The following is a 19,883-nucleotide window of genomic DNA, read 5'->3' as shown; positions in this document are numbered from 1 at the left end:
CCTAATGGTGAACGTGGCAGATGATGCTCTCTAGGACAGTTCCACCTTCCAAGCCAGATGTGCAGCAGCCTTCCCCCCCCTACACAGACTAAAAAATCCAGGAATGCAAGACTGTATTTGAGCAGTCTGTAAAAAGTGGCTTTAGGCCAGAATTTCCAAAAAGAACCAGAACTGCCTAATTTTACACTGACCAGTACTGTTAAAACAGTTCCTCAACAGGGAAGTGAACATTGAGTGCAGGAGCTGCTGCTGAGAACAGCCATGATCGTGAAACAGTTGGTGCTCTCAATGTCAAAGTAGTTATTTCACATATTGAAACAAGATACCAGAAGCACCTAAAAGAGCTTTAGGGTTTCAGGTCAATGCCCACCCATAAAGATGAGGTGTCTTGGAAACGTATACTTGATCTTACTGGTGTCTGAGGAGTAAGTGCGGATCTGTGGACCCCATTGGTGCCATTATCTCATGTTAACTGCAGTACCTTTGAGAATGGCTATTAACTCCATGAGAATGGATTTCAGTACATGAACCTTGCAGTGTTACAAGCAGAAAATATGTTCTTGCCAGGCTTTGATAAAGATCTGAGTAATGTTGCTAGGAAATGAAAACATTTCTTACAGCCTAACTTCTTTCCAGGATTCTTATTGGAGAAAGAAAATTTATTTGCTAAATATTTTCCAGGTGTTGAGAAGACAGAAATGGAAATACCTTTGAAAGTTCAACTGTATTCTTTGTACCATTTTACAGTGTATACCTAATCATTGCTTGTATTGGGCAAATAAGCTGACTCTTGTGTCCTCCTGACCAAAAAGTGATTTCTGAACTCTGGACAGAATGATACCACTTGTTAATCAGCCTCACATCTGAGAACAGGGAAGCCCACATGTAGATTTTAAGGAAATATAATTTAGAAACAGACTTCAGGGCCATGATGGATGACTTGGACTTCACATTGCCAACATGGTTTGCACTATATTCTGTTTTCCTACATGGAAGACTGGACCTTTTGAACAGTTGAGCTATTTACTTGAGGGTGCCTTACAGTTACTAAAAGCCTTTTTGGGCTGCTGCAGTGGGAATGGTTACTGTAAGGCCCATTTTGCAGCCTTCAAGCTATGTCTGTCATGGGACATAGTCTAATCAGCCAGGTTTTCCAGTAACGACAAATCTAGACGCCCTGGTTTTGATGGTGCTGTTGCTACCGACAACCAATATATTATTCAGAAAGTCATCCAATTTGGCATTCTATCAGTACAAACAGTTGTAGTGAAATAACAACTGTTAGCAGCTGCACTGTTGCACATGTCACTCTTACATGGCAGTGATAAAACCATATTCTGAATTAGTTGGATAATGGCCTCAAAAATTGGTTTAAATTTGTCAGTTATTTAAAAAGTATTTTTCTTGAACAGCTTTCTCTGTTAGAAAATAAACAACCAACTTAGAAATATGCCTTGCCTGTTCAGTTCATCCAGAACTCTCTTCTTTTGTGTTGGCAAGGTTTAACTCCTCAGGCTCCCTTCTCTATTGTGTTGTGGATCCCTGTGGCACATAGGAGACAAGCATCTTTTATCACAGATTGTACCATCTCAGCTGCTTTGTCTTTCCACCTGTTACGTCTCTCCCTCTGAACATGAACACAGTAGGGCCTGCGCAACTACATCTACTTGCTTCAGAAGCATCTCCAAGATCCACAAGGCAGGTATGCAGCATAGCAGCTAACCTCTGCGAAATGCTATACACCTGATGTAGCAGCAAGGGCAGATACCATTTTTGGACGCGAGGTAGTGCAGTCTGTGTTTGATCAATACTGCTGATGCTGTTTAGCACTGCTATCTGGGAAGGTTAGTGATTACTCTTCACTTACGTGAATCTGCACCCGTGATGCCCTTGAAAAGTCAGGAACCTAGATTGGTCTGCATTAAAGGTGGATTGAGGCAATGATATCAGGGCCTCTTCCTCTTTGTAGAGGAGCTGCCATTGTGTGATGGGTTCACTGTTGCAAAGAAAGGGTCCTAGCCCTACATGCCTTTCCACATAGGCATGAGAAATGGTGGCTCATGCATGCCAACTCTGGCAGACCAGTGGTTTGGAGAGACTTCTAACAGCAGTCAAGTTTAAATCCATAATGCTAACAATGAAGCATGGCTTGCTTTTATTGAAGAGTGTAGCTTTATGTTTATGGGTAGGTGTTTATTTTGCAGTAGTGTAAGATGTTAATCGGTCCCTAGCTGTTACCTGCTCTCTGCTGGAAGATCTGGTGTCCTTACAACAGTTCACATCAGTCATTCTTAATCCAGTGTCAGCAACATCATATAAGTTAGAGGAAACTGGTGAGTTTAGGTTGACTTGCCTAATTTTGTCTGGAATGAGTTGGGGGCAGTCGGTTGACTTTGGTGAAGCTCAACTGAAAATATCTTGTGGCATAGAAGTAAGAGCATCTTAAATGACATGAGTCTCTGAGAAATATCTCCCCCTCCAATCTATTTTTTTAAATCTACTTAAATTATGATCCCAATTTCAAATTTTAAAAATTGTTTATATTTGTACAGGCTGTATCTCTTTTAGTTGATAGTTCAGGTAAATAATTTATTTGTTCACTGTATCTGTGGTCAATGCTTTCCTGCGTTGGACTCAGCTCTTTTTACTGCTTTTAGTTACACCACCTTTCTCTAGTAGGAAGGTGCTGTAGAGCAGAAACAGAACATTTAGAGTTGATGGCTTCATAGGATTTGAAAGAAAGTTTGAATGCCTACCTGACATAAATATCATAGGCCACCTTATGTTCTTAACTAGGCATCTATTTTCACTTCTGATTGTGCAGATGCGAAAAATTATTTTCTTGGTCCCAGAAATAGTTTGGTCAAGCGAATTTAGATTTCCATAGGTTATTAGGCAAGTGCCCTGCTGCTGAACCATACTGCCTAATCGGGTACTGAAATAAGATTCTCAGAGAGCCATTTTAAGGTCATTAAATCAATAACAATAATTGCAACCATTTCAGTTTCTCCAGTGCAGCATGCTAAGAGTCTGTTTGGGCCAGGGCCAGATTCTTTTCGATAGGTTGGGATATCATCTTCCTTCCAACCTGGCAATCTTGCATGCTGTTTGTCAGCAAGTGCCTTATTGTTCTGCAAGGTCAGATTTTAGATCTACTGCCGGAAAGCTTCCCTGTGACACAGAGAACATAACACTTGGGAAGCAATGTGTGGTAGGCAGTGTTCTGGACACGTGAGGTTAATGAGAAAGTGTTTGTGTGGTGTTTTGTGGTTTTTTAATACCATGTGGAGACCGTAATTGCTTTGGGGTTTCTTTTTTGTTGGTTTTTTTTTTGGGGGGGGGTGTGTGTGTGTGTTTCTTTTTTTTTTTTTTTTTCTTTTAAGTGAGACACCAGGAAAGGGAATTTGTTCAGCTGTGTCCTAGTAGTTTGTGACCTTGTTTTATTTATGTCTTTCTACTGCTGAAGATGCTGAAAATGCAAACAAATCAATGTATTAACAGATTTCAGCAAGTTTGATAAATGTTGCCATTCTGTTTCTGCCTTTGTATTTCTTGCTTTTATTAAAATGAAAAAACGTGCAGGTCAAGGGCTCCTTGTCAGATGTTGATGCAAAGGCATTTAGCAAGTTAATTGACTAGCTCTAGAATAAAGTACATGATTCTGAGTTCCTCTTTGAAAATACAGTATTCAAAATGGAGACAACATTGCCCAGCGGATACTGCACAGAATCTGATTGAATGTACACAGCTGACGTTTCATAAGATATGAATTGGGACTGTGGACAGATAGACATTCTTCATGAAATATATATTACTCCTTGTTCTTTTAAAGCAACCTCACAGGAATAAGGCTGAACTGTATTTTTTTCCCACCAAAATGGTAAAATACACCAGAATTAATATCTTGTGTTGCTACCGTGAAGCATGCTTTCTACCCTAACCTGAGGACAGGCTGAAAGAGTTGGGGCTGTTCAGCCTGGAGAAGAGGAGGCTCTGGGGAGACCTTACAGCAGTCTTGTAGTACCTCAAGGGGTCCTACAAAAAGATGGGGAGAGGCTGTTAAGTAGCGCCTGTTGCGACAGGATGAGGGGTAATGGTTTTAAAATAGAGGAAGGTAGATTTAGATTAGATATTAGGAAAAAATCTTTTACACTGAGAGTTGTAGAGCACTGGAACATGTTGCCCAGATAGGTGGTGGGTGCCCCATCCCTGGAAATGTTCAAGGCCAGGTTGGATGAGGCTCTGAGCAACCTGATCTAGTCGGGGATGTCCCTGCTCCTTGCAAGGGGGTTGGACTAGGTGACCTTTGAAGGTCCCTTCCAACCCTAACCATTCTATGATTCTATGTTAATTTCCTCCCCTTCCTCTCATTTAAACTTAATTTAGTTAAGTTTAATTTCAACTACAAGTAGTTACTATTTGTCCTTAAGATCTGTTCCCCCATTTCAGTTAAAGATGACCTTTTTTTGGGCCATCTTTTCTGCTCTGTGTTCTAAGTTGCCCTTTTTTTTTGACTGTTAAGGCTGGTCTGCATGTCTGCCTATTTGTGCTGCACTTCTGCAGCATTTGAATTGGAGATTCAGTCCAAGAAATCATGCTACCCTTTTGCCAGAAGCTGACACTAGCCATCTGGTAAAATTACAATTCAGTATCAGTAAAACCCGTAATCTGGGAAAGTGGATCCAAAATGACTTTTATGATGAGAGGACAGGAAAGAAACGGAGACAGAGAAGTCAGTTGGGTACTCTATAAATCACTTTGAGGTTTTCAGACCAAACGTCTTAATGGCAGCATTCTTGCTGCCAAATGCTGTTTTGCTTTTTGCCTTCAGAATAGTTTGCATTAATAATGAGCATCTCTGCTTGGAAGTTATTTATGTATTGCCCTTATGATACAGCTTCACAAAGCAGCACCACGCTAGGTAACAGACTGTGTGAACGGATTTGTAAAGCAGTTTAGCTTATCATACTGCTAAGGTCTGTAGGCTTTCCCATTGGAAAGGCATCCCAGCCCTAGGGCCACATTCAGCACTGTTGTGGATGCTGGAGAAAAATTTACATTAAGGCTGTTTTGGCCATACCATGCTAGCCTGTGTGCTGAGCTCAGCGATTGTGAAGTAAGTCTGCACTGGAACTAGGCAGGTTTTAATCAGCAGTTTGGTAATGCATTTCACCTGTATGTCACTGTGAGAGCCAAAAGGAGATGACAGCAGCAGCTCTTGTTTGTGACTATTCCCAGGGAGAGGTGGTCAGCTAACCGTGCCTTGGTAGCTGTCATGTGCTACACGTTCTGCAGTTGTTGAATGTGTGTGTTAAATGAAGATGGAGTGTATTTCTAAATTAAGACTTAAAATGGTGATGAATTTACTGTCTTCCTAGTAAGCTATTACAGTGAGTAATTATCCATGTAGTTAATTCCATTTGGATTTTTCTCGTTTCAGCATTCGGGGATTGGATCTTGCTTCTTGTCTGTGGATAAAATCCCTCTTGGCCTGGATGCTTGGGAAGAAAGTAGTTGTTTCTGCATAGTAATCACGCTGCCTGTTCACTTAAAATAAGTGCTGCTGAATTACTGTTCTGGACTTCATAGTTGTGACTTCCAGTTCCTTCTGTTGCTACCTGTAGCTTAACATGTGTGCTAACCCCGTAGAGTTTTCCATGACACAGTAACATTCCAGCATAGCCTAACCGAAGTTTACTACTGGAAAGCAAGACTGGCAGTGTCGTCCTTATCACTCTTCGCACTCCTTTCCTATGGATGAAAGGCCTCGAGCTGCATAAAACCATCGTAAGTTGCTGTTCCTCCGGGCAGCTGGGGAGGTCCTCGTGTGCAGTGCTGTTGGCGATGCTGTAAAATTGATTGCAAGGACTTCTGTTCTAGGGAATATAGGTGGTCTGGTTTAGGGCCAGAAAAGCACGTATAGAAAGCAGAACACAGTGCTTAGTGCTGTGGAGATTCTGGGCCAGCTTGAAAAGCTCTCACAACTACCACAGACCCACAAACCTTGTTTACTTACTTTTGCAGAAGAGGGGTAAATTCAACCCCCAAATTAGCCAAGCCAATTAAGGTTAAAGGCCTGCTTAGTCTCTTATTGTACTATAAGAGGATTCATAATTTTTTTTTTTAAGAGAAATTCTGTATTGCACGGGCATCTAGCATGAAGTAAGAGTTGAGATGATTCTGCCTTTGCGAAGTAGGCATGCAACAGCACCTTTACATTTGAAGGGAGTATAATAAACTGCCTGCCTGTTTTTCTAATCTCAGAATTTTTCAGCCCACGAGCTTCTCTACTAATGTAACTAAAGACACTCTGTTTATGTTGCTAAAATATGATCTAGTATTTGCTTTTGGCAAGAAACTCTTCCTTGTAAGTATGCACAGAAGGCATAGTTTACATGAGACCAAAATGTTAACAGATAGAAACTTGCTGTTCTAAATTGAGCAAACAAGCATGCTTGTGCTGTATCGCTAGCAATAGTAGCATAGGCTTCTCATAGTAATCTAATTTGTGAAAAAAATAGGTATTCATTAGTTATGCAAGGTGAAATTTTACTTTGAGAGGTAAAAATGTTAATATAGGAACCCGAGTAACGGTACAATTCTCAAAGCAGAAAGGATAAGACAATATAATTGAAAATTGTGTGCTTTACTTTTCTAGCACAGAGGTCCCTTCAATGAGAAAATGGACACTGCTTGATATTAAAGATTGAGTGGAGACATGGAGGATTATACAGAGGACTTGCCTGTTTTGTTTTCAGTAGTTGTGGGAAAACTTGGCACCCTTTAAATAAATCAGCTTTTTTTTTTTTTTTTTTTTTTTTCCTGAGGAAAAGGGAAGAGAAGCCTTTCATTAGTTGCACGTGGTAGTTAACTTGTCACATTTTACAGCTTAATCATTTTTCTTTAAAGAGTTGTTAGTGAAAAGACAAACCAGCTATCTTCTGTATAACAGTCGTTAATAATATAACTACTAAAAATAACATGATTATTTATATGAACACAGTAAGATCAGTCATAATACTGATCTCCTCCTACTGTGGATTGCTGACTCCCATGATATCTTTGAAGGAATTTAAATGATTTTATTCTAAATTATATCCATTCACTCTTCTTGGTGAAAACATAACAATGCAGAATTAAAAATAAGGAGTAACTTCTGTACTTTTACCGTTGGTCTTGGCTTTCAGGGAGATAAGAGGTATGAATAGGATTCTTGAGAAACAGACCTGAGCTCCTCAGTTCTTCAGTAACACTATACTGGTGTTAACTTGTCTGTTGGGACATAGCTTTGAGGAAAAGGACTTTGAATATAAATTCAGTTTAATACAATTTTCTTATTACTAAGTGATGGAGACTTTCAACAGTTTCCCCGTGGGTCACATTCACATTTCCGTCTTATCTCCACCTCATCCTTACCACAGTATCTCACAGTAATTCTCATTTTCTTAAGCATTGGTTTTTAAGGTAAAAACATAACTTGTGTAACACATTATTTACTAATTATTTGCGATGACATTTTTTCTCCTTTTTGAAACAAGGAAAATAAAAGCATTTTTTTACCACTTCAAATACAAGAATTCAGGTAATGAATTACTTATGGAGAAGGTTTATGGAAAAAAAAATCAGTGGTTTCCTCTCTTCCTGTTATGTGTTGATTGCTTTAATTTTGTCATCAACTCTGTATTAATACATTTTATAGCATGATTCTCTGTGCTAGAGCGTTAAAACTGCTACTGCTTTAACACACATTGGTTTGGGGTTTTGTTTTGTTTTCTTCTCTGCAAGAAGTCTTTCTGAGTTAATATCTTATGTGTAAAATCTGAGCCAGAGCAGTCCGTTTTTTGAGGAGAATGCACGAGGAGGGAAGAAAAGGGCTTTTGATTTAAGTGTTAAGATTGACATTCGTCTTGCTGGTGCAAAGAGAATCCGTGGAATACATTGTAGCTGTAATACATCCAGATTCTGCATTTGTGTGTGCCTGAACCCCGCAGGTGGTTGTCTTGCCCATGTGAATGGGATGAATCTGTGTGTGCCCTGCCTGTACACAGCAAGGAAGCAGGTTACACCTTCTACAGCTTTTCCCACTCTCTAGCTACTGGCACTGTCTGTGAGGGTTAAGTGAACCTGTATCGAAGAGACTGGGCTTTTACAGTGATGGCTACAGAGTTTGTTCATCCACTTACTCATGCGATACAACGTTATTTGTTTCTGAATAAATAATTGACATTAAAAGCTAATGTTCTGTGATGATGCTAAATGTGCACAAATGGAAATAATGTGGAAACACTACAGAAAAAAATAAATGTAAAAAGAAGAAATTATAGATCCATAAAATGGAAGAATTTATTCTTCCACACTACGAGGACAAAGACCTATTGAACAGAAAGTCTTATTTTCGATTCAGCAGTTGAGTTTTAAGGAGGGTCTGGACATCTGCAGATGGCAGTCTATGTATGAATGTAGCTGACGGTCAGAAGAACGCAATCTGAGTGCTGGACTCTTGTATTCTTAGTGGTGTAAAATCTCTTAATCTTCATAAAGTAATTTGACATGATCATACATATTTTATCATAATCTAAAGAATAAGTATGTTGACTGCTTGTAGCTCAAGCTGTTCTAAACTTTTGCTCATGAAAGGTCTATTCATCTCTTTTCTACCTCTGGTATATCCTTATCATGCACTCGGTTTAAGTACTGCTAAATATAAGTGAAGTCTTGGTAGCACTTACTCATTTCCTAAACTACTTTCTGTATTCCAATCTGTAGTGGGTTTTGTGTGCTAATTCATATTTTATCCTATATTAAATACTTTACCTGTGTTTCCCAAAAGGGGTAGGATTACATGATAGGTCGTCCATACCCCTATGTCTTTCCAGCCTAGAGTTACAATTAAGTTTTCTTTTTAACGGCCTCTGTGTGTGCGTCCCCATAACTGATAGCAAGGGACATTGCTCTGTTGTGCTCTTACTACTCACATATTGTCAGCTGTTGTCTCTCATCTAATTCCCTTCACTTTCTGTGGGGAATGGATAAGAATTGAGCAAAGTGACTGGGACTGTGAAGTAGCACTGCGGGTCAAAAGGGACTGGGAGATTGAGGATGAGGATTAGAGGCAGTCCTGGGGAAAAAAAGTAAGTTTGGATGATGATATAGGGAGAGAAGGGAAAAAGTCTGTTGAAATAGGATTGTGGGGTTAATAGAAGCAGGTGAACAGAGGGGAGACACGTCTTACAGTAGACCATATGTGGTAGGAAAACTGGAATTGTCTTTGTTCAGAAACATTTAGGAGGGGAGGACAGGGCGCAAAGACTCAGTGAAAAGCCTCGGAAGGTAGACACAAAGTTAGGGCCAGATTACGGTAGGGAAGGGAATAATTAAAACTGGCCACACAAGAAGATTAGAGGCAGCTGGGCTTTATTAAATTTGCACAGGAAACTTTAAATGTGGTATTTTTTTTTTAATTTAATGAATACTAAATCTAGTTTGTGCTGTCAAATTTATGTTTGACATAAATAAGCAATTAGAGGAGCACTTTCATTTAGTGTTGGTTACTTTGACCACTTTGCACTGACTAAACAAGATGAATTGATTGTTAATGTATCTAGAGAGAGTGAAAAGGGAGCAGAATAATTTTTAATCCAGCAGAAAAGTTGTGTGCTGCTCCATGAAGTGTTGGCAGACCTTTGTTGGGCAGCGTGATAGTAGAGCAGGAGCAGAGAATGTTTTTAGCTGCTAATTTGTTCTGGAGCTTGAAGCCATGAATAATAGAGTGACTGAGACATTTGAGGTGTGTATACATTTAGAAGTTGTTGTTTATTGTTCTTAGAAATAAGTATGTGTGCTTGTAGAATGAGGTGCATTGTTAATGATGTGTTTTATTTTGATGAAAAGTTACTGAAAGTTTTTAAAGCTCTATGCTAATCTTGTTCTAATCAACATTTTCTGCTGATGGAGTACAGAAGGTTTGTTTTTTTCTCCTCTTCTGTGCAACGTATTCAGCTCAGAATTTCATGACTCAAGTAGTCTGTTACTGTGATCAGTTTTGCCATCCTGTATAATGCAGCAAAATTATTCTTCTGTAAGTTTTGTTTAAAGCTCATAACTTCAGCTTAAGTTGTGGCTTTATCTAAAGTATCTTGTTTTTGTTAAGTCCTTGCATGAGGATAGTTGTCCACTACCATGACCTATAAAAGAAGGTGGTGGATTCTTCATTTGACTTTGTATAGTTTCAGTTTCTGGTTATTGCATGTTGGTTGTTCTGGTTTATTACTTTGGTATTGTTCAAAATCTTTCCCAGAAACAAACTGTGTAGCTAGCAATCAGATCAATATATTAAACATTTTCTTTAATACAGCACTTAGGTTTGTTGCTCTTGGTGTTTTGCATTGTTAGCTATCATGGCACTCAAGTTTGGTTTGTTTTTTTTTTTCCCATGGAACATGATCTACAATCTTATAAGTGTTAATCATGTTGTTTATTTCTACCTGCTCGATGCTGCATTTAATTATCTTTGCATGTATGTTTTTCAAATGGGCTTAATAGGTCTTAGGTGGCTGGCAGTGCTGGTGTGTACCCGTCATTAGGTGCATTTATACTTTGTGTGTTAGTCTGGATTTGGATCAAGAGCACACTTTTAAAGTGTAACTCCTGATTGTCCACACTCACTCCCAATAGAATGAGTATCTTCCTGGAGTACCTTCTGGGTGAAAACAAACCGGCTGTGAGGGTCAGTTTAGGCCCCGGCGGTCAGAGCTGATCTGGAAATAACAGTGCTTTCCCCTCCTCAGAGCCCACGTCCTGTGGGTGCTGAGTCTCAGCTTTGCGGGTCTGGCCCCACTGCACTGCTTGCTAATGCAGACCTAGCTGTAAGTTACCAACACACTAGTGTCAACTTTGGGCAAAGGGTGCTTATGAGGTTTTATTTTTCTTTCAGAAGGTAGATTGGGATGTTGACATGAAATCATAGGGGATCCTTAGCTTGGGTGAGATGTTCCTTTTTTCTGTTCTATTTACCTCAATTATAGTTCATTATTACCTAGTTTAACATATCTCAGCTTTTTTACTGGGTTATTTATGTTAATATGTTAGGCAGGATTTAATTAACTATCTACACAGTTTTTTGTGTTAATCCAGTTGTCTTTGTCCACCAAATCTGTACTCTCAATGAGATTTGTTCTAGGAGCATCCTGTGCCCGTAAGCCATGTTGTGACTAGCTGTTATGTCTTCTCACTAATTGCGATCCTGATCAGCATTAGCATGACTTAGGTTATTATCCAAGTCAGTTTAACTCTCTAATTTCAAAGTTAGTTCTTTAAAACCTTTTCAAGTTCTGCTGTATTCTATACTTTGTTTAAAAAAAAACAAAACAAAACAAAACTCCTCACCCCATCTCTCTGCACCCATCTCATTTCCTTTTTTTTTTTTTTCCTTCACAGTTTCAAATGATAAAAAAAGGAATAATAAAAATCTGCAGTACTGATGGGGATTTCCTAATTTTCAGAGTTATGTGTTTTTATAGATTAAAAATAGTTAACAACTTTTGTATCTACTAGAGGAACAGAGATATTTCAGCAGTAAAGCAAGAAGTGAAGTGGTTGTCCTCTTTCAGTACAGAGTGCAATCTTGTAGTAGGCAAGTCTCCGTAGTTTCCGAGTGTTACTTGGCATTTCTTACAGGTGATTTTGAGCAACTGCTGTTCTGGGTTGTTCTTATAATCTGTCTTGTGTGCAAATTTACTGTATAGAAGTGAAGAATTTCTGCTTAAGCATTTGCTCTTCAGTATAGATGGGGGATGCATTCATCAACTCTGAATTTACAGTTGGATTAGTCTGGGACTTCAGTTTCCTTAGGGATTCCTTGTATTTTGCTTTTCCATACCTCTGGCTGCAAGTGTTACGAAACTTACCTGTGAGTTGCCAATTCAAACTTGTTGACCAAGCTGAATGAGTTTTGTATGTTTATGAAAAGCACTGCCACTGTACTGGAATGTTTTGGTGTCTGTCTAAAAAAAAAAAAAAATCTCTTTGGAGTCTGAGGTGGGTAGGAAAGCAACAGCTTTCTTCTGTGGATCTGCTGGGGTTTAGCTGATTTGAGTCATTTTGGGCTCTATGAGTATAAACGAAGGAGGCACTCTACTAGCTGAAAATACAACATTTTAGTTCTCTGGTGGTTGATTTGTAAATACACTTCTTTCTGCATAATAATAATTCCGTCTTATTCCGTATCTACTTTATGTCTGGAAATTATTGTATCTTGTGTGTATCAGCTGACAGTGTAGTTAATTCTGAAAGCATTTACCTGACAGAAGGCAGCTGTAATGTTTCAAATCTCTCAGATAATGTACATCCATCTGTTCTTTAGCAAAGGCATCACCTCTTTGCATATTGATGATTTCTGATGTAGCACTGCTTGTAATTAAATTTAGGTAATGCATTATACAGACTTCTGGAAAAACCAAGTTGAGTTTATTCGTGCAAATACAGAGTAAATATGAAATAATTCTGACTGAAGCTAATTTTGTGACTTGATGGTCACTAAAAAAATGTAGAAATAATTGAAAATATATAATAGTACTAGTGTATGTTCATTTTTTTTTTAATTGACTGGAATATAAAATGGAAAATAAGATGTAATGTTGTCATGTGCTTAGTGCCCAAATGATGTAGCAAGCCTGATATGTAGATTGTACTAACCTCAGATTATATATGCAACCAAATTTGACATTTGATGAAATGGAGTTATTAAACATCATTCCAACATGCAGAGGTTTCTGGGCTTAAGGGAAAAATGTTAAGTGGAAACATTTCTCTTAGATGCCACAAAGACTGCGCTTTCTCAAGTGTTACTTACTATATATAGAAAATTAAACACATTCACTTTTGATGCCCCTTGCGCTCAAGGCTGGAGTCATTACCTTCTGGTTTGGGTCATGGGCACCCCAGTGCCCTAATGCTTTTTTTCCCACTGGTAAATGCAGGAGTCAGCACAGCCTCTGCCTGCTTCCATGATGTCCTTGCCTTGATGTGTGGAGCTTAATTGTCATTTAGTATTAGCTTCTCTACTAAATCATAGAATGATTTGGGTTGGAAGGGACCTTCAAAGGTCATCTAGTCCAACCCCCCTGCAAGGAGCAGGGGACATCTCCAACCAGATCAGGTTGCTCAGAGCCCCATCCAACCTGGCCTTGAACGTTTCCAGGGATGGGGCACCCACCACCTCTCTGGGCAACCTGTTCCATGTTCTACCACCCACAGTGTAAAAAATGTTTTCCTTATATCTAGTCTAAATCTACCTCCCTCTATTTTAAAACCATTACCCCTCATCCTAACACAACAGGCTCTGCCAAAGTTTCTCCCCATCTTTCCTGTAGGCCCCCTTGAGGTACTGGAAGGCTGCTGTAGGGTCTCCCTGGAGCCTTCTCTCCTCCAGGCAAACAGCCCCAGCTGTCTTAGCCTGTCCTCATAGGAGAGGTGTTCCAGCCCTCTGATCATCTTTGTGGCCCCCCTTTGGACCCTCTCCAACAGATCCGTGTCCTTCTGATGTTGGGGGCTCCAGAGCTGGATGCAGTACTCCAGGTGGGATCTCACCAGAGTGGAGTAGAGGGGCAGAATTGCCTTCCTTCAGCCTGCTGGCCACACTGCTTTTGATGCAGCCCAGGATGCGGTTGGCTTTGTGGGCCGCAAGGGCACATTGCCTGCTCATGTTGAGCTTCTCGTCCACCAGTACCCCCAGGTTACTCAGGGCTACTCTCAATCCATTCTCTGCCCAGGCTGTATTTGCTTGGGATTGCCCCGACCCGTATGCAGGAGCTCAAATCATTCACTGACTGGAGCTAATTGCTAGTGGACACTTTCATTGGAACTCATATTTCAGCTTTTCAGCTAGTCGTGTTTTAGCTGGGGGGCAACTGTCACCTGGATAGATACAGGGAAACTTGAGAACCACGTTTTTGGGATGTAAGTAATGTTTTCCTGAGGAAGGAATGTCAAGTGTGCAGAATGCCACCTATGAATCCTTCTCAGTGCAAGACTTGAAAAACATCCGTAAATGTGTTTCTGTGGCTTTTATGGTACAACACAATGAAAATTACCTTAGAACTATGGTTTCTGGTACTTTCTTCTCTCCTCACCAGTAAGTTGAGTGTTTTTACAAATGTCGTGACGCAAAGTTGGAGTGCATCTGTTCCACACCTCCATCATCCAAGGCTCCGGGTTTTGTTTTGAATTTTCTTTTTTAAACTATAAGAGACAGAGGACTTTCTAAGAAAAGTAAGCGGGGATGAGAGAGGTTAAGAGAATATCTTCCTGTACTGAAGTACTCATGGAAACTTATATCCTTCACTGTTCCTACAGTAAGGAGACTCAGCACTTGTCCTGCCTTTTGGTACTGTATTGTTGTGCTTTCTGAATCTCTCTCTCGTAGTGTAGCCTGGTGAGCATGTGGTGTGGTCTATGGATGTGCGGGGACAGTAGTTCTATACACAATGAAAAAGCTTGCCATTTTCTCTTTGCACGAATTTTCATGTTCAACTTGTGAATCTGACTACTTGTTGAGTTCATGTCTGACTTCACCTACTCAACATACTACTTGAATCTAGCGCAACTGGAGTCAGGATGTGCCAGCCTGAAAGGTTGTACAGCTGAAAATCTAATACCAGATTTGAGATCTAGCTAGACTCCGTTACATCCCTCTGTTCTTGTATATTGTATATTGCTTGCACGCACATGTGTAGCTGAATGTGTCGATAATTTAGAAATTCCATTAGTATTTTTAGATTTCTATTAATAGACACCTAAATTTGGCAAACTTTTTAACTTTTCAGAGTCTCATTTAACAATTCTTGTAGCTTCTTGGAGTTTGGAGAACTTCACTGCTAACAGTGATTTTTGCCAGGCAAGATATATGCTGTTTCTGGGTTGCCTAGTGATATTTACTTTTGACCACTGGACATCTCTGTGGCCAATTTAGGACTTGGAAGTGATAAGGCTATATTGTTTAGTGGATGTTCTCTTTTTAGTTTATCTAAAAGTAAATAATGGTAACAAGAAATGAAACTTTCAATTATACCTGAAAATATACCTGCTCTTAAGGCATAAGACCAAAAGCAGTTCATAATTTGTGACTAATGTAGTAAGTCTGTGATCAAAGGAGAGGGAAAATATAAAGCCATTTGAAAATTATCTTCATCCAATTTTTAGCAAGTAGTGTCACACACGTGGTTCTTCCCTTAACAGGAATGTTAATGGTTCTTGTGGATTCTATAGGAGAACAAGTAGTTTTTCTGAATTTTGCAGAATCTGATGCTTACAGAGATCGTGATCAGACTGTCTGATAGAAGAAATACCTCTTGCTACAAAGTTGTCTGCGATCTATTGTGGTTTTTCCAATTGTGTGTCAAGTAGAAATTATTCCTTGTTTCTTGGAATTTGAGGTTCTCAGCTGTAATACAATTAAATAGGTTTCTAATACTTTATGTAATGAAAAATGTAACTTGTGTAATTTCGCACTTTTTTTCCTTTTTTGTCTCCTTAGAATGTGAAAGCATTTGCATCTTCAGATAGCCTAGCCAAGGTCCAAGAAGTAGCAAGCTGGCTTTTGGAAATGAATCAGGAACTGCTCTCTGTGGGCAGCAAGAGGCGACGAACTGGTGGATCTCTTCGAGGTAATGCTTCCTCAAGCCAAGTAGATGAGGAGCAGATGAATCGAGTCGTAGAAGAGGAGGAGCAGCAGCAAAGACGACAACAAGAGGAGCAGCACATTGGGAGGAATGGGGAGATAGGAGAAGAACCTGGTTTTGATGACAGGCATGAGTCTCAGCAGGAGCAGTTAGAAGAAAATAACAATAGACTTATTACAGTGGATGAAGAATCTACTTGTAACCAAGAGGAAGAAGATGATGAACATGCTGGTGATCAAGAGGAGGAGGTGGAAGAGGAGGAAGAAATGGACCAGGACAGTGATGATTTTGATCAGTCTGATGACAGCAGTAGAGAAGATGAACACGTTAACAGTAACAGTGTCACAAATTCCAGTAGCCTCATGGACTTGTCCGTTCACCAGTCATCGCCATTCTATATAAAGACAAAGGTGAGAAACTATTCTTTTTTTTGTGTGTGTGTTCCTAATCCTCATTAACTCTGGATTTTGGAAAATAATTTGCATATTTAACTTAAACTAAAGTTTTACAATGAAGCAAAGATTTTACTTCCTAAAGAGCTCATTATGAAGAATTTATGCAGCCCACAAAATACGTTACTAATAAATTTATTTGCATGCATTTGACATGAGCAAATACTTGTAGATTTTTTAAGGAATAGAGCTATGATGACCGTGTTCAAAAGATCAAGGTTTTTTATAAATATTTTAATGTTCTAACTCATACTTAATAAGACCATCCTGGCATTATTTATGGTATTTTCCTTCTTAAAGCAGGCAAGAAGGAGAGTAAGCAATTGTGCATATGTGGTGTTTTCTGAGAATATCTGTTTCATTTAGATGAAAACATTGTAATGAAAAACCAGTGTGGAATATTACAGAAACACTAATTTCTTCTTTCTGGCCAGGTTATAGTGAGTTCATTGATAAAATGCAGGGGTTTTTTTGGTTGTTGTGGTTTTTTTTGGTTGCTTGTTTTTGGTTTTTTTGTTGTTTTGTTTTTTTTTTTTTTTTTTTAAAGTGTTAGCCAATCATTCAGTTACCAAGTCATTACATAATGTCATATGGTATCCTGCTTGTGAGGACCTTGTAAATTGTGTGTGTGATGATTGTTGAAAAGTCCTAGTTTGCAATAAGAATTTGGAAATAAATATTCATATTTTTATTGCTACTTATATCACCTACCATTTTAGATTAAAAAAGAAAACAAACATTTTTGGAGTATTATCTTCATTACATACACATCAGTAGTTCACCATATTTTCTAAATCCTTCAGGAAGGAGGAATTCTGTTAACTCTTAGCAGCAGCAAAAACTGAAAGAATAATGAAAGCTGTGATACTGACGACTAAAAAAGAGGAGTAGGCAAGTGTTCTTGTAGAAGTATGCTGCTCCTAAGCCTATGTACGAATTTCTTTTTTCTTAATAATTTATTCATAATAGAACACCTAGCCTCTCATCTTTCAAAAAACAAAACGGCAAAACCCCCTCAAAGTTTTACGATTTACTTTAAAAAAAAAAACAAAACAACACAAAACCCTGATGTAAATCAAAACAAAATAAAAAAAAAATAATCAATTAACATAAGTTCACAGGGTTCCCTATGTGTTGAGTATGAACATAAATGTATAGAAATAGATAATCAGTCTTGAAGATGCACGAGAATAGGTAAACAGGATGAACATTTGCATCTGGAAGCTGCAGCAGTATGTTTTTGGTAGTAGTGATTAGTATGTAATTCACGATGAGTATGTAATTCACTCGTGTGTTTAAAGTATCTCAACTAGCATCTTTAACTTTCATGTGAAAACATTATGACTTTTTAAATTTTCAGTAAATTATGTAATTTTTTATTGGTAATTGTACTGTTCAAGGTACTGAAGTATACTTTTCTAACTTGGAGTGAAATATTGTCACATTTCATGTCATTCAATTGGCTTTTTACAACTCAAATTCTTGTTTTTGTTCTAATGCTTTGGTTTTCCTGGATTTACTATGACTTACTGAGTATCGTATGACAACTTAGATCCAGTGTGGAATTGATCTTTAATGTAGAGAATGCTTAAACTCAGAAATATATTTTCAAGTTTCTGAATTGGAAACTTTTTGACATGCATTCATGGATAACTGTACTCAAATTACATACAGACAGAGCAGAACATATTTTTCAGTGGTGATCAGTTCAGAAGCTTTTTTATGATCTCCAATAATGAATGCAAGTTTTTTCTTTCTTTTTTAAAGTATATTTGACATAAACAGAAGCAAGCTGGTTTAGCCTGAAGAAAATAGTGTGAAAGATTTTTGTGTAGATGCACAATTCTCTGTGGACTGACAGTTGCTTTGTGTATTGTTTCTGTGTGGTGCTGGCCATTTTCGTCTGTGCTCTGTCCCCAGGCTATGCTCCTGCAAGAACTGTTAGGGAGCTAGGTAGCGAACTGTATTTGGGAATTGTTCTTGATTTATGGTGCAACTCTGTTTTAGGTAATTTTAACCGTGTACCTGAAGGATCAGCTCAAGTTAGAAAGCAGCTTAAGCTGGCACTGCTCTAGGTTCATGGTTACACAGTAAGACTGACATAATGCAATGTTAATGTTGCCAGTTCGTTAATAAACCAACATTTAACCATAGGAACACATTCTATGTTAAGAAATGTTTTAGAAATGTAGCTGTGCTGGAGCATGAACGAATTACCAGAGTAAAAAGAAACATGACTAATATGCTGCTTTTGAGAAGAAAAAGGAGTGTTTGTAGACTCATCAGGTGTATTTACAAGTGATTTCTGGTTTTACCTGTTGAAGGTAGACTCATCTTAGGAGACATGAACCTGATAGGCTTATTTTTAGCTTTTCAGATGTACTTCTCAGCATTTGTATTCTAGTACTGTTCTCCTCATAACTCTGAATTACCTACTCCCTTGCTGTATGCTGTACTCCTGTGAAACTTGCTTTACACCACCAGTATCGACCCTGATGGCTGAATCTGTAACTTACTGTTTGTGTGTTAAATGTAAACCTGGCTCCTCAGAAACATACATTCCTGATCCTACACAGTTGCTAGTTTGGTCTGATTGTATATAGTAATATTGGCAACGCACAGTTTTCATTACTGCCAAATGCCAAGAGGTAATAGAGAAACTGAATAAAATAGCAGCTGCTGCTGCCATAGGTGGTGTTGTGCAGCTCATCTCAACTTTTTGATATCTCTGTTCTTTGTCCTTCTATTTTTTTATTTCTTTCCTCATAAAACACTGAAAAAGTCTTTTTCTAATCTGACTTTTTTTTTTGCTTATTGGCCTTGCGAGATCCTGTGCGGTTGAGGAAGGAAATAGCAAGGTTCCTGCATAACACCACAATGTATTCTGCTTGCATTTGCCACCTATCACCTGGACTTACACTTGACAGCGGCAGGCTTGCTGTGTTCTACCTGATAAACTTCACCAGAAGCATAAAACCCCATTATATTTATATATAAATACATTTTTATATATTCATGTTTTATGTAATGTTTATATAATATATATAAAATATTATGTATACATATTTCCCTCATACTACTGCTCTGTGCAAATAACTGAGATAATTGTTGCCATAATGTGAAAATGTTATGAGTAAAGGCCATGTGCACTTGAAATGAGAAGGTGGGTGGTTCAGGAAAGTCTTCGTTGCATTCACCAGCAACACCCAGGAATCCAGAAGGGTCCTTGTGGTTACCTGTTACAGTTTCCTGCATAAAATGTAAGGCTGCTCTGCATTGACTTCTGCACAAGCTAAGGCATATTTTTAGAAAAACTTCACAATTTGAAAACAGGAAACAGTCCAGCAAGGCAAATCTATCTCAAGCCTAGGTTAATAGTTTGTTATTTATCCGTGTTTAAACTTCTGCACCTTTACTCTACTCTGCCTTTTTCCTGTTATTTGTCTTTTTTTGACCATTACAATTTATTATTTTCATGTTGTACTGAAGAGCTGTTTAACAAGTGGGATTTTTTCCCCACATACATAAAGCAATCAAGTTCGCTCTTGAAAGGTCTCTTAAATGTAAATAATGACACTGTGTCCATTGGGCATATTTTTCTATTTTTTTTCTTCTTGTTATGATACTTTCCTGAACACTCTCTCTGATATTTGAACATCCATCTTTAATCGTAGGTATCAGAATTGTGATTAAAACTCCAGTAGGAACTGTGCCAATGGCAATTAAAATTGGTTCATTCTATACAGTTACCTGT

General features: G+C 38.5%; 1 protein-coding gene across 2 annotated transcripts in view; it reads left to right on the top strand.

Moving 5' to 3' along the window:
- FBXW7 (F-box and WD repeat domain containing 7) overlaps window positions 1-19,883 on the top strand; it is a 183,082-nt gene that overhangs the window by 64,070 nt on the left and 99,129 nt on the right. Inside the window, exons 1-2 of one of the 2 annotated variants that reach the window (XM_086746104.1) lie at window positions 1,615-1,702; window positions 15,533-16,087. In XM_086746104.1, coding sequence (XP_086602230.1) covers window positions 1,634-1,702; window positions 15,533-16,087 — 624 coding nt within the window. In that variant the 5' untranslated portion in view covers window positions 1,615-1,633. Of the gene's footprint in view, window positions 1-1,614; window positions 1,703-15,532; window positions 16,088-19,883 lie in introns of those variants that run through there. The other variant, XM_086746105.1, reaches the window with a different exon arrangement.

This window comes from Chlamydotis macqueenii, chromosome 4 (genome assembly GCF_036417535.1).
Source record: "Chlamydotis macqueenii isolate bChlMac1 chromosome 4, bChlMac1.mat, whole genome shotgun sequence".
NCBI classification, from domain to species: Eukaryota; Metazoa; Chordata; class Aves; order Otidiformes; family Otididae; genus Chlamydotis; species Chlamydotis macqueenii.
The sequence above is the reverse complement of the archived record's forward strand: the minus strand, read 5'-3'. Positions and strand labels throughout refer to the sequence as shown.